The following is a 14,872-nucleotide window of genomic DNA, read 5'->3' on the forward strand; positions in this document are numbered from 1 at the left end:
GTAAAATCTATTTTGACAAATTAAGGTTGGGACAAGGGTAATAAACCAAGTTTATGTACATTAAGTTTTAGACCGGTAAAATAATACTTACTATAACAGCTTGTTTCCTCTTTCTAGTTTCCTTGTTTACAGATCTTTTCTTCATCACTTCAGCATATACTGTTGTAAATTTATCTATGCCAACTATTTGTTTAATAATATCCATCACTTCTATAGCAAGTTTCTTCAGTTCAGGGTCTATAAATACACAAAAACAGACAGTCATATTTATGGCCTGTTTAGAACTGTAAATTTGATAAATTCACTTTCAATCAATTACCATTAGTGGTCCCCTTAAAATTACTGTAAATTTCAAAAATTAATACTGCATTAATAAAATCATTGTGATTTGTGAGTTAACAATACCTACTTACAAACTTTAGCAAATTGTTGACGCTGCCGCCTTAGAAACAGCACACATAAGTCTCGCCTTTGCATTTATTTGAACTCATATTTGAATTTTGATACAATAATTTCTATGCAGCAATTTCTAAAATTGCAGTACTCTAATTCACATTTTTGTTTATTGTTCAATGATGGCACAATTCCTGATTATGCTATATACCACTATGACTTAAAAATTAATACTCAGTTTCCTTTTGTCAAGTTATCTTAGAAGATAGAAACATCTCATACCAGAGTTAGGAGAGCTGTCCACAGTTTCTCTCTGTATTGAAGGTAGAAATATATGAAGAACAGAACCAAGCATGTCAGCACCCATGTCTATACTCATTGCTGCTATCCATTTAAATACACTGTTTCTCTGAAATCATATAATTATCAATGCAGATTAATTTGTCCTTTAACCATTTTACTTAGTTTAAAGCTGAATATATCTAAGAAAATAGGCACCTCTCTAAAAATTCAGAAGTTATTATATGATATGGTTAGGATATATTTAATCTATATAACATATATTGTAATTAAGCATGACATTGAGTTACCCAATAATGCACTCATAAACTCTGCTAACAGGGATAAGTCTAGCATGTGTAACCTTTTCAAAGAATTTACAGGGCCAAAATTTTTTTTTTATATATAAACCATTCTAAGATTTAAAGTTGTATCTATAAAGCTCTAAATAAAGAAAACTTCCTACTTAACTTATAAAAGTGTTCAACAACTCAGGTATATATGTTACTGAAATAGCAAATTACTGTAATCCAACTTATTTTTGCCTAAAAAATGACTTGGCAAAAATTTATTTTGGAGATTTTATAACATAGTTAATGTATTCATATAAGAAAATATCCAAGTCTTACATTTTTGAGACCATTATTTGCGAAAGTAGCTTAAATAAATCACTTCATAAATGATAAGTTGGTTTACAGTAACATAACACACGAAGACTAATAATAATAATAATAATAATAATAATAATCTTTATTTCAAGAGGGTATGCTCAATTAGTACAAACACTATTCTCCCTTGAGGCCCTCACAATCCACTCACAATGCATCACACAATTTCATCATAACAAAGATAAACATAAGAAAACATAATCAAAATTGATACATAATCATTTAAATAATTCCTGGATTTTCAAGTAAAAACTTAAAGCAGTTTGTTTTAAAAGTATTTATGTTTGACATGTGTCTTAGTGCTTCTGGTAGTTTATTCCATAAAGTTGGGCCAGAATATGAAAAAGATCTTCTAAATGTGTTTGTTCTTGCCTTTGGTATATTAAGTAATTGGGTAGTATTTGATCTAAGTTGCATTCCATTTTTATTTGTAACATAGGAGATTTTGTTAGACAAATATTCTGGGACAGATCCATATAAACATTTATGAACATATAAGGCCTTGTGGTAAATTACACGATCAGTAAATCGAAGCCATGATAACTTTTTAAACATTGTATTAGATGGGGTATCATAAGGAAGTTCAAGAATAATTCTAGCTGCTCGTTTTTGAAGTTTATCTAATCTATTTGTATTTTGGTCACTGGTGTTTCCCCAAATTGTACAACAGTAATCCAAAATAGGGAGAATATAACCATTAAAGTATAACTTTCGTGTTTCCAGGGGGAGGGATTTCTTTATCCTAGACAAAAGATTTAGCCTGGTACTGATTTTTGTGCACAAAGTGTCAATTTGGGCTGTCCACTCAAGATTTTCATCAATAAAAACCCCTAGGAGCTTTTCGCCATTAACATCTCTAATGTGGGAGTTACCAACAGTCAAATTAAGAACATGGTCTGTTTTTGCTAGTTTCTGTCTAGAACCAATAACCATAGATGTAGTTTTTGTTGGATTTATATACATCTTATTTCCCTTGCACCATTCTTCAATTCTGTCTAAATCATTTGTAATGCTGTCCTGGATGGTATTGAGACTACAACCTGTGCAGTGAATGGTAGTATCATCTGCATAGAGGTCTGCTTGAGATGAGGTTATATGAAGGGGCAAATCATTAATGAACAATAAAAATAAAAGGGGGCCCAATATGGAGCCCTGAGGTACTCCAGATTTTATTTCTAGTGCCCTTGATTTGATTGTCCCATTTTCAACTTGTTGGAATTTATGAGATAGATATGATTTAAACCAGTTACATGATAAATTTGAAATTTTGTAGCACTGCAGTTTTTGAAGAAGGATAATGTGATCTACCAGATCAAATGCTTTTTTAAAATCTAGGAAGATAATACCTATAATTTCTCCATCATCAATGGCTTTCAACCACTGATCAATAAGTTTTAGTAAAGCAGTGTGACAAGAGTGGTGGCTTCTAAATCCAGACTGACTTGCATGAAGGAGCTTATATTTTAATAGGTATCGGTATAGGTGTTTGCAGACATGCTTTTCAAAAATCTTTGAAAGAGTAGGCAAAATAGATATTGGTCTATAGTTGTCGACAGTATCTTTAGGACCCTTTTTATGACAAGGAGGCTAAATTATACACAAATGTATAGATCAAACATATTTTGTATTATATCCATCAGTTCAATATATCTTTCAAATACTTAAAAATCATTGTTTTATTTATAAAGGGGTATAATTTTACCTTGAAAGTTGATGTTGTATTACTGACGACCTCATGGTTAGCTTCTCTCACCATTTTCCTTACAAGCCACGGTATTGACAATCTTTGTTCATTATCTTCTGGTAAATGTTTTGTCACTTTTGTAATAAATACCATATTTTTGATGACTTGATCTGCCAGTTCTGGATTCAAATAATGAGACTGAAGCTGTGAAACAAAATCTCCACTCAAATACTCCAGCTAAAAATAAAGTGAATGTAAAAAAGCTAGATGATGAGTATGTGTGAATTGGATACCCCTTCCTTTAAGAAACTATAGGCTTCCAGGAACTTGGCAGAAATATTCCTCCATAGCTGAAGAAAGTACAAATTTACTAATTTCAGATGAAACCAGAATTACTGTAAGTAAGGTCACAAAATGATACTCCTTTGTATTAAACAGCAAAAGTTGAATAACCTGTACCACCTGTTCAGAATTTCAGAATTGAATTGTTTTGCCTTCATTCAGATCTCTATATGGAATACTCACTTTAGTGAATTTCTTTTAAAATTGATAACTTTTATTTACAAGGAACAGTTGCACCTATGAACAAGGTCATCAATTCATGATTAATAAAATAATTATATGGTCAGTAATATGTCCTGAGATATTTGACCAGTATCATTTTCCTTCACATAGTGTACTACTCTAATGTACAGTTTTACTGACATCCTTAGAACAGTTCAGGAGAAGGTGTAGTCACAAGGCTATTATTACATGCTGAACAAAGAAATAAGGCAGTCTTTAGTTCTTTAAGTCCTCTTGAAGACAGAGTTGCCCACCTCTTTGCACATTAAAAAAATCCTTGCAACAACTCTTTGAGGATTCTAAGGTGTCTTGGTGAAAGGCTTAAATTCTGTCCCTATCAATATAAACTAACAGAGTTCCATTGTTCCCCACGTCACACATATTTTATCTGCCCAAGGGCAATAACTAAAAAAAGGGCAATAACTACAAAAAATATATTCGTTTTCTAACTTTTTAATAAATATCTTACAAGAAATGTAGACATAAATAGCTTATAAATGAATATCAAGATGCAGCTTTAAGGTATTGGCCCTTTAGAGTTCATGACTGAAGACCTTTCATCAACTGGCAACAATTTGTATGTATCTGGGATAAGTGATGAGTCAATCTTTTTTTTGTATATTTTAATTTTTTTTCAGAACCAAAAAAGTTTTTTCTTTTTCCTCTAACAACTCAAAAATTATTAAAGAAAATTTGAAATACATTTAGTATTAATGATTTGAATATAGATGTTACCTTTGTTCAAGAAAAGTTCTACATTACCTTTTTCATGGTGTCAATTTGTAAATACTCTGACTTCTTTGTACTTTTCTTGAGAATATCTTCAGGATTCCATGCAGCAAATAGAAGCCCAAAGAGCTGTGCTGATGTAGTTCTAATCCAGTTGTGTGGATATGGTAACAAAGATTTAACATTACCTAAAAATATGTCATATAAAACTTTATTGAAGACAATTCAAGACTAAATAACTTTTTTCTATTGATGTATCCCAACACAATATTTCATTAAAGGTCATATGCAAAGGTTTTGCATCATGTATTAAAATATCTTTTTTTTAAGTACTTTGTAAGTAGTTAATTTAGATGGATTTTAATAGAAAACTTTAATTTTATTTGTAAAATTAGAACAAAACACAAATGTCTGAAATTGAAAACAAAATATTTATGTCCTGTTGAAATCACTCTTTGCATCTCACATGTCATCTTATCCATTAGTAGAAAATGGATGATCAAAACAGCATTTTTTGTGTAGTTTAGTTCAAATAAGAATACTGGAAAGCTCCATTGATAATAATGAAAGCAGCTGTAGTTTTCATGCAAGTAACATCTTGCAATTTTCATTACAGGTAGATAGACAAATCTAGCCTCAAACAGAAGTTGTGAAGAGAGTGACCAATATGAAAATAAAATTTTTAATTTGTCCTGCTATGCTGGATTCAAAATCAATGTTCCTGGTCAATGTTCAACCCTTTACAACAAAAAAGTAGCATTTTGTCTCACAAGTAACAGATCAATGCATTTTATCTTGAATCAGCAGATGACATGACCTTGTGTTAATATAATGTGAGGACACAAATGACCAATCAAGTACATTCAAAGGGAGACAAGTCATATTTTTGATTTTTGACATCTGTGGCTGGAAATCAACAATAGTTATATTCAGTTTAAGCCTGTATCTTCTGCATTAGTTGTCAACACATAAAGTAAAGTCTGTAAAGATGTGACATGCAAGTCAGGGGTCAAAACTTAATTAAATAAATTCAAGAATGAGAATTATGCCCTTACATTACAGGTTATATAGCCCATTATTCAAATTAATAACCACTTTTTTAAAATATTTTTCTTACAGTGGTTATGAATATGAATAATGGTCTATATAACCTATAATGTAAGGGCATTATTCTCATTCTTGAATTTACCCAATTAAATTTTACATAATTTCACTAGTTCTTGTGCTGTCAGCTGATATTTTATTGAAATACATGTATTGCTACATTTAAAGTAATTCTGATGCACTTTACTGGATTAACGTACTACAACTATTAAAGGGGTATTAGCTACAAGATATAAAAAAAAGTAAAATATGATTTTATTTTTAGTTCAATCATTAATGAAAGTGAAATAGTGAAATAATAATTCGCTTTTAGCAGCTAATTTAGTTCAATTTTGTCAAAATAAGCTAAGAAACATCACTGATGAATTATTCACTTGCATAAGCTAGAGATTGGTTACGCATGTATTAGTCGTGTTCAGCCATTAAAAGGAAAATAATGTCAACATTGAAAGTGAAACAAAGGTGAACCATTTCGTTGACTGATTCGATCCACAAAAAATCATTCTTATACAGGTAAAAACGATGATTAATTTATTTTTTTAACCTATAACATGAAATCAAACAGACCTAGAAAAGTCAAATTGCATGAGGTCGCTACCTATTTATAGTTATGTTTATATCGGGTTATGTGATCATTGGCAGTCTTCGGAGGTCATCTCGATGGTTAATTAGATTGCGTCTAGACTGAAATACACACGAAATTCTGATATATATTATCGAGTCCATGCATTGTTAATTGTTTATTTCAGACTTATTGTAATTCGGATATATGTTTTAGTATGTTATAAATCAAATATGAGAATTGAGTCAAATCAGTGAACATTAATTTGACAGCTAATGCCCCTTTTAAGCCTTTATATTGGTCAGTACAAGTTTTGTTAAACAAAAATATTCAATACTGACCTTGGCCTTTGGCCTCCATCAATATTGAGCCTTGTTAAAAGGCTAATTTTAATATTATTTGTGTAATAGACACATTACAAGAACTTTAACTGTGACACCTGTTAATCGTTTAATAGTTATATTTTCTTAGCATCTGAATGAACTCTATAGAACCGTCACAATTAATTAGTGCTATTTATCTATGGCCATAAAGTCGCCACTGAAGAACACTTAAAGTTTCTGGTTATTTTAATATGTTTAACATTCAAAGATAAAGACAGATTTAATGTATATTCTGGTCAGTTTAAGGTTGTTGCTCGATGTGAAAAGTTGGTTACATGTTTGCTATATATAAATATTGTATATGAACACGATGTTGTCTTTTTAAGTAATATTGAGGTGTAACAAACCTATAATCTGTTAAAACTCAAACTGATTTTTGAAAGAACTATAAGGAAATCAAAAGTGTACATCAAAGATTCTGCAAACCACTTTATAATCAAGGTTTTAATAGTAAAATAACAATCATACCCCAAATTATATTCAACTGTTCAGTAAACTGCTGATCTCTAATGACATTACATTCCTGGCATATTTTGGTCAGGAGATTAAGAAGACTAAATATTAAATGATCCATTTCTTCGTTTTCCTAAAAAAAATTGTAAAACACTACAAATTAAGAAAGCTTTCATTTTTTCCTTTTGGACTGCTACTTGTTTTATTAGCATATGAAATCAATTGTGTGGCCATTTTATTTTAGTGTGGAGAATTCACATAAAAAATTAGAAGGTTACAAGAGGACCAACTAAAAATTACAAGCAAAGGTTGGAGGGTTAAAATCATGACCAAAATAGGAAACATTGAAAAATACAATAAAAAAAGTCCACAAACAACTTTACAGAAGATTTAACAACAGATACTCAATGAAAAACAGGAGCATTTGGTGTAAATTGTGCCGCTTAAAATAAATTTTACCTAATAAAAGGGCAACGCTAGGAAGAATTTAAATGAACATTAATGTGGATAGTGTCCACATATGGACACAGATGATGCCCCCGCTTGCATATCATATAGTTATAAAGGGACATAACTGAAGAACTGTAAAAGTGACGCTACCCAAATTTGAACTTGATCTGAGTTTGTGGTAATAAGCATTGTATGTAAGTCTCATAACATTTAGTTGAGGCTAACTTAAGTAGAGAACAGAAACTAAAAATTCAGCAATTTTTCTATTTGAAAACATGCATAACTCTAGAACGGTTGTGTATAAGTTTTATAACATTTGGTTGAGACAAACTAAAGTTAGAGAACAGAAACGAAAAATTCAGCAATTTTTATGTTTATAAAGGGACATAACTCAAGGATGGTAAAAGTGTAGCCACCAAATTTTGTACTTAATCTGTATTATGTAGTAATAAGCATTGTGTATAAGTTTCATAACATTTGGTTGAGGCAAACTAAACTTAGAAAACTGAAACAAAAAATTTGTACTTGATCTTAGTTTTGAGGTAATGAATATTGTGTATAGGTTTCATGTTTGGTTGGGGCAAACTTAAGTTACAGAATGGAAACTAAAAATTTTGCAATCTTTCGATTTATAAAGGGGCATAACTCAATAATGGTTAAAGTGACACTACCCAAATTCAACTTGATCTGTGTTTTATCAGTGGAAGTCAAAATTAAACATTGCATTGTATAAAGCATTGATTGTAGTTGATTCAACTATAATCATGGACAAAGGAAGGTAACTCCAATTTTAAAAATTACCTGATATTTAGAAGAAAATAAAAATTTTGCAATTTTTCCATTTATAAAGGGGCATAACTCTAGAACGGTTAAATTGAAGCCACCAAAATTCAAACTTGATCTGTGTTTTGTGGTAATAAGCATTGTGTAAAAGTTTCATAATATTTGGTTGAGGCAAACTTAAGTTAGAGAACGGAAACTAAAAATTTTGCAATTTTTCCATTTATAAAGGGGCATAACTCTAGAACGGTTATAGTGACACCACCAAAATTCGAACTTGATCTGTGTTTTGTGGTAATAAGCATTGTGTATAAGTTTCATAACATTTGGTTGAGGGAAACTCAAGTCAGAGAACAGAAACCAATTTTGGGACGTACGGACGGACGGACGTACGTACAGACGGACAAGGGTAAAACTTAATGCCCCCACCGCTACGGCGGGGGCATAAAAATCATCTTGACCTTGTGTAAATATAGAAGGATATGATTATATTATGTAATGAATATGAAATCATAAGGTGAGTGCTGACCATGTTCAAACTACTTTTGAAAGTCCAAAGATCCAGAACATCCTACTCACATCTTGTAACAAGTTGCATGTAGATCAATAAACCACGTAAACAGATTTGCCCTGACAAAGTGGCTAATGAACATGGTAAAAAAAAAAGATTAAAGAGAATAAATCTGGATAGTCTGAATATGACCTAAAAACTTGGCCAACCATAAAATATGCACAAAATGATCAATCATTCTGCAAAGTTATAAAAAAATACAGAAATACAGGACAAAAAGAAGTTGATAAAGATACACTGGATAATTCTTACATAACCAAAGCTTTGTTTGTAGTGGCTTAAAACTTAAATAAACATAACTCAATTTATTTAACTTTCAATCACTGACAGATATAAAAGTATGATAACACCCCTTTTTACTGGAGTGTTATGAAGATTCAAAATTGAAAGCTGGGTGAACATAAATAAATAAAACAAACTCATGAAATTAATTCTTATTGTTGATTATTCACTGTCTGAGAAAGTTAATATTCAGTTTTTCTGGTCACCATAACATGGGGATTCTTACTACTCACTTCAAGACAATCTTCATGACCATATTTCTCTAACTCTTTCTGAATAAGTGGTAAAACAGTTGACAGTCTGCTAGTAAATTTAGTAGTCTCTACTTCTACAAATAATCCACAAGTCTGAGCTCCTAGTGTTTGTAAGGTTACCTGTATCAAATAGTTAAAACGAAAAAAACTGAAATACATGCTAAATCATGATAATAATATCTAATTTCACAGATTAGTACACAGACAAAAAATAAGCATAATTATGGCAAATAAAATTGAGAATGGAAATGGGAAATGGGGAAAGAGACAACAACCCTACCATAGAGCAGACAACAGCCGAAGGCCACCAATGGGTCTTCATAAAAGTATATTATGCAGACTATAATATGTTCTGCTACATACGTCTCACTCAGTGGACAATAAAATGTTGATACCTCTAAATTCTGCAATATGATAAAGTCTGCTACTTGACATCAAGAAAAGATTTTCCATTTTGCTGTTTGAAATGATTTGATCACAAGGTTAATGGACATATGAAAAAAGATCTGTGAACAAACTAAACCAGGATTTTCTGAAGATGGCATATTGGAATATCTAATAAATTTATGGTTGACTCATAAATAAAAACATACCTTTTCTTCAGACAGCCATTTAGCACAAATAAGAAATAAATCATTTCTTGTTTTGATGTCTACCTGAAATAGCAATATCATAAATGAATCAAAGTGCTTGTAAGCACAGAAGGGTAAAGGTTGCTTTAATTTATCAGTGGGAAGTAAAATTAAACATTGCATTGTATAAAGCATTGGTTGTAGTTGATTCAAGTTGGACAAAGGAAGATAACTCCAATTTTAAAGATTACTTTAACAATGACATCATTGATATTTTTAGAACAGATATTAGATTCCTGCACCTTGCATAAGTTATGTAATTGTCTTGACCATTATAACATCATTTTGTAACTTGATTATCTGAGCATATATTTCATTGATAAATTTCTGGAAATGTTCATGGATAGGATGTATAGAATGTTATGATCAATGCACTTTATTTTGTGTATCTCAAAAGTAGTGATAAACCTTGGAAGATTTAGATATCAAGTCAGTATCATAGGGTTTTGATTGCATTTCATGCAATCTTTACCCAAAAAATCAACATCTTTGTTCGAAATATTTAGTGATCACATGACTTCAAGGTGTTCAGCAAGCAAATGATTGTTTGTTTTAATGTTGGTAGTTGTTTAAAAGTTACTCCACATTTTATCTCAATACAGTCATTTAAATTGGAAATACAAATAAAAATTATACTTAAAACTTAGTTTTTGGTGGTGAAAGATTTCAGACTGTAACAAAGAGCAGACAACTTTGACACTATGACTGTAAACAAAAGTGTTTATAAATAAGCTATTGAGAATCCCAAAATTTCATAAAATTTACTAATTTAACCAAATAAATAGAACTGGATGTATATAGGGTAATTGTTCTAAAATAAATTTCATGGACTAAATGTAAGAAAGCTAGGCATTGCACAAAAAAACATCAATAGTTCCAAAAATTAAATCCGAACACTCTGGAAGGACAACTTATAAAAAAATAAAAGAAGAATGTGTCTGAGAACACCAATGCCCCCGCTCAAGCTTGCTTATAATTTAAAAATACTTTTGGGACGGACGGATGAGCGGACGAAAAAACGGACGGTCAAGGGTTACACTTAATGCCCCCTTTGCCTAGCATTGGGGACATACAAAATGAAAGTGGACAGGTTTTCATGGAACTATACTAATCAGCAACCAGCTACTGTCAATTACCAATTCCTGTCACCTGGAATTTTATATTATAACAAATGCATAAATATGGCATACTGCTGTTATCTTCAAACAAATATTATTTTTTTTCCATTTGTAAAAAAACTGTTGAGCTTTTACCAACAAAAGCTCTAAAACAACAAATCTAAAAATTGTCAAACTAAAAAGGAACTTGTCTCAATTTAACCACATTGTGTAAATGTTTGTAGAATTTTTGAAGCAATCTCTAATTGGTCCTAGACATTGTCTGATAGACAGGTGGAACAGAGATGGACAACAGATAAGAATAATATATCCATTTTTGACACGAGTGTTCTGTCTGTTGTGCATAAGATAATAAAACTTATAAATATATCCCTACCTTTTGTAGTAAAGACTTGATGGCCAGAGCTGTCAATTTCTTACATTTTGGCGAGGTATCATTTACCAAAGCAGCTGCCATAGGTATGAAAAACAATCCAGAATATTTTACCAACATAACCTGAAAAAGGAAATACTTGCTTTACACTTAAAAGTACATTTAAGTTTTACTATGCGAGGAAAATTTTACAAATGTATGGTTACTAAGGATTCATTACTATTATTTGTTGTGGACTAATTTTTTGTGGATTTTGTGTGTAAAGGTTAATCACAAACTTAAGTGTTCAATAAAACACAAATTTCTTATAGGCTTGTATGTAGAATTTGTCAAAACCACGAAATAAACTATTCACAAAAAAAAACAATATTTCCTCAATCCATGAAAATTGCTACCCATGAAAAAAAAATGAATCAACAGTATTGGATAGTTTTCTATCCAATGTCTAAAGTAACAGTTTCAGAAAACAAGAGAAATGTTTTACTAGGAAAATTGATTGTTTCGTAGGGGTATTTAAAACTATTGTTATAGCTTTTTAAGATGGACTCCTGACCATGTATTCTTGTTTTTTGCATAAAATTACAGCCTTTTAAAATTGAATCCACAAATAGTGTAGGAGATTACCTGTGGAAATGTTGAAAATATAGTAGCCAACATTTCTAATGCTGATTCCCTGCCTGTGTCTATACTGTATGACAGCTGTGTCACAAAGTATTCTAAATGACTAGCTATGGCTCCTCCTTGAGGATAGTCCATAAGAAACTGAGATACTATCTGAAATTTAGATGGTTTACATTAAAAAGTTTGTATTTTTTTTCTTTAAAAATATATTTGCAGCTCATACACATAATTTTTAAACTTTTATTACATAGCTTTGAGACCATTTTTTTCATTCTGATACACAAACTGTATAGCTAATTATCATATCAAATGTATATTATATAGTACAATCAGTCTGTTTTCCGAAAAAAATAAATGAAAAATGATTCACAGTTGAAAACAGAAGACAAAGCATTCAGCATTTATCATGAGAATTGTTGAATAAATGGAAAAAGAACAAAAGCAATAAAGAGCTACGCCATGAGCGCATGATACGCCCATCGCCAACTGGAATTTTTCGACAATTTTTTAACTAATAAAGTTCCATAACTCGGCGCTTATTTCAATAGATATAAACAAGTCACCAAAGTTTAATGATAACTGCTAAAAGCATTTTTGAGTTATTGTCCGAAATACTGGCAAATCCCTCTTTTTTTTTATGAAGAAAGTCCAAATACTCGAAAAAGTAAAATCAGACATATTTTTAAATCGAAAGAAAACTTATGTCACTATATATAAACAATTCACTAAAGTTTCATGAAAATTGTTCAAAGTATTTTAGGGTTATAGTCAGAAAACTGGAAAATCCCAAATTTTTATAAATAAAATCCCACAACTCAGAAACGTAAAATCGGAGCTTACGTCAATAGATATAAACAATTCACCAAAGTTTCATGAAAATTGGTGAAAGCGTTTTTGAGTTATTATCCCACATGTTGACAACGGAGAGAAGGACAGAGGCATACCATAATACGTCCTGTAAATGAAGAAAAACATATTTTTGTGATAAACATAACACATACTTGTCGACATTCTCTTCTTATATGTGCTGAGTCAGCAGTAATTGACATCTCTCTGATTTTCTGCACAATTAATTCTATTTGTTCTGTATGTAGTTTTCTAGACAAAATAGCCTGAAAAAGGTAGAGTATGTGAATGGTAAATCGTGTATTGTATGCGAATATCTTACATAAATACTGCATACAGTATAATATATTTAGTTAACAAACATATTTTTTTTTTTATAAATTTCTTACCTAGTTGAATATGTTGTTTATGCTATTATTCCTATAATACTAGCAAAAATTTAATCAAACTTTAATCATCATATAAATACAGGTTGATAAGATTGTTATAAAATTTCGCCCAATTACGTGAAAGAAAATTGGATATTGTGCAAGACAATTAAAAAATTGTCAAAAGTTCAACTAATTAAGTACTACATACATGTATAACTCATAAACCCAACAACACAAAAAAACCCACCCAAAGACATCTAAAGGTCAACATATGGTCTAAAACAGTCGATAAGTCATTAACAAGCTTTAAATCACCTTGACCCTAGAATTGTAAATAACGTTAAAACTTTCAAAGATCTGCCATCAATACCCCAAGTTCACTAATGACAAAATAATTATGACGTGAACAAAGACAACAACTACTATGTTTTTACTAGACTTGGGACAGGTACATAAACACATAGGGGTATTATACTCTTATTATACTTTTTTTTAGCATTCAACCCTTAACTTTTATTGTCTATCAGTCTAATATCAAAGTGTACTTATATCACTACCTTTCTAGACTAGAGGCAATTTAGAGCTTGACATATAGTATAGCAATCTTGTGTTGAAGACCTGGTGTTAACTTATTGATTTGTTTTCTTGTAAAAATAAGATGCTGTCTTATTGACATTTATTATATACTTAGTAGTAAATACAGATAAATTGTATGTGTAATACGGTCAATGGCAATCGTGCTGTATCAGCCATTCGTGATGATATCGATATCAGTCACGGTTGCAAAGGCTTTATCACACCTTTAATTTGGATGACGTCACGTCATCAATATCAGTCACTGTTGCAAAGGCTTTATCTGTATTACGTCATGTCACGTGAAAAACATCTACTTGAGGTATATAATAAAGTGTATATGATATGGCTTTTTCAATATCACACACCGTATCAGCCCTCAACCAATATAATCCTTCGAGCAGAGCTCTTGGAATTATATTGGTGTCTCGGGTTGATACAGATGTGATATTGAAAAAGCCATGATATTCTCTATATACCCCACATCTCTTTTAATCATAAAAGAACGTAAAATAAATATCACTTCAAAAAAAGCACTTAACTCCAAAACAGACAACAAAACCATATGTACAAGAGAAAATATACTAGATAAAATTGTATCAATGCATGCTCACTGTTATAGAAAACAAGCTAATACAACTTAAAATTTAAGGAACATTTTAGTAATGTTTGAGACTGTTGATAAACAAATTGATATTAATTCCTACAAAAAGAAGAGGCACTGATTCGACAGAATATTTAAAACCTTCATCAATAAGCCTTTAAAGCAAAAAAAAAAAAAAGGAAAAGAGAAATCATTTGAAAGAAAATCCCAGAATTGTTATATAAATAGCAATACAATGATTATTTAACCATATAATTACTTTTTCTTGGACATGTTATTTAAGGAATGACTGTAATATTTTTTCTGTCTATGAAGAAATAACATTAAAAATGTGGTGCACATTGAATAACTCGCGCAGCGGGTTATCTAAAAGTGTGCACCACATTTTTTAGGTTATTTTGAATAGACAGAAAAAATATTACAGTCATTACTAATAATTTAATTCTAAAAAGGAGTAAATCAGGGGTCTCATTGGGGGATTCTGATCCCGGATCCTGCTTACTGTTTTGTCAAATTCCTGTATCCCGCTTACACTATGTACGTAAGCAATTCTCATTGTTTTGTAATTTCCCGTATCC

At 30.8% G+C, this 14,872-nt stretch overlaps 1 protein-coding gene across 1 annotated transcript in view; it reads right to left on the reverse strand.

The window, feature by feature from the left end:
- LOC127730050 (small subunit processome component 20 homolog) overlaps nucleotides 1–14,872 on the reverse strand; it is a 95,628-nt gene that overhangs the window by 4,648 nt on the left and 76,108 nt on the right. Inside the window, exons 53-62 of the mRNA XM_052238097.1 lie at nucleotides 12,902–13,012; nucleotides 11,904–12,053; nucleotides 11,283–11,402; nucleotides 9,750–9,812; nucleotides 9,136–9,276; nucleotides 6,835–6,952; nucleotides 4,351–4,505; nucleotides 3,043–3,261; nucleotides 676–802; nucleotides 92–237 (exon numbers count right to left, since the gene is read on the reverse strand). Coding sequence (XP_052094057.1) covers nucleotides 92–237; nucleotides 676–802; nucleotides 3,043–3,261; nucleotides 4,351–4,505; nucleotides 6,835–6,952; nucleotides 9,136–9,276; nucleotides 9,750–9,812; nucleotides 11,283–11,402; nucleotides 11,904–12,053; nucleotides 12,902–13,012 — 1,350 coding nt within the window. The remainder of the gene's footprint in view (nucleotides 1–91; nucleotides 238–675; nucleotides 803–3,042; nucleotides 3,262–4,350; nucleotides 4,506–6,834; nucleotides 6,953–9,135; nucleotides 9,277–9,749; nucleotides 9,813–11,282; nucleotides 11,403–11,903; nucleotides 12,054–12,901; nucleotides 13,013–14,872) is intronic.

The sequence above is a fragment of the Mytilus californianus genome, unplaced genomic scaffold (assembly GCF_021869535.1).
Source record: "Mytilus californianus isolate M0D057914Y unplaced genomic scaffold, xbMytCali1.0.p SCAF_2, whole genome shotgun sequence".
NCBI lineage: Eukaryota > Metazoa > Mollusca > Bivalvia > Mytilida > Mytilidae > Mytilus > Mytilus californianus.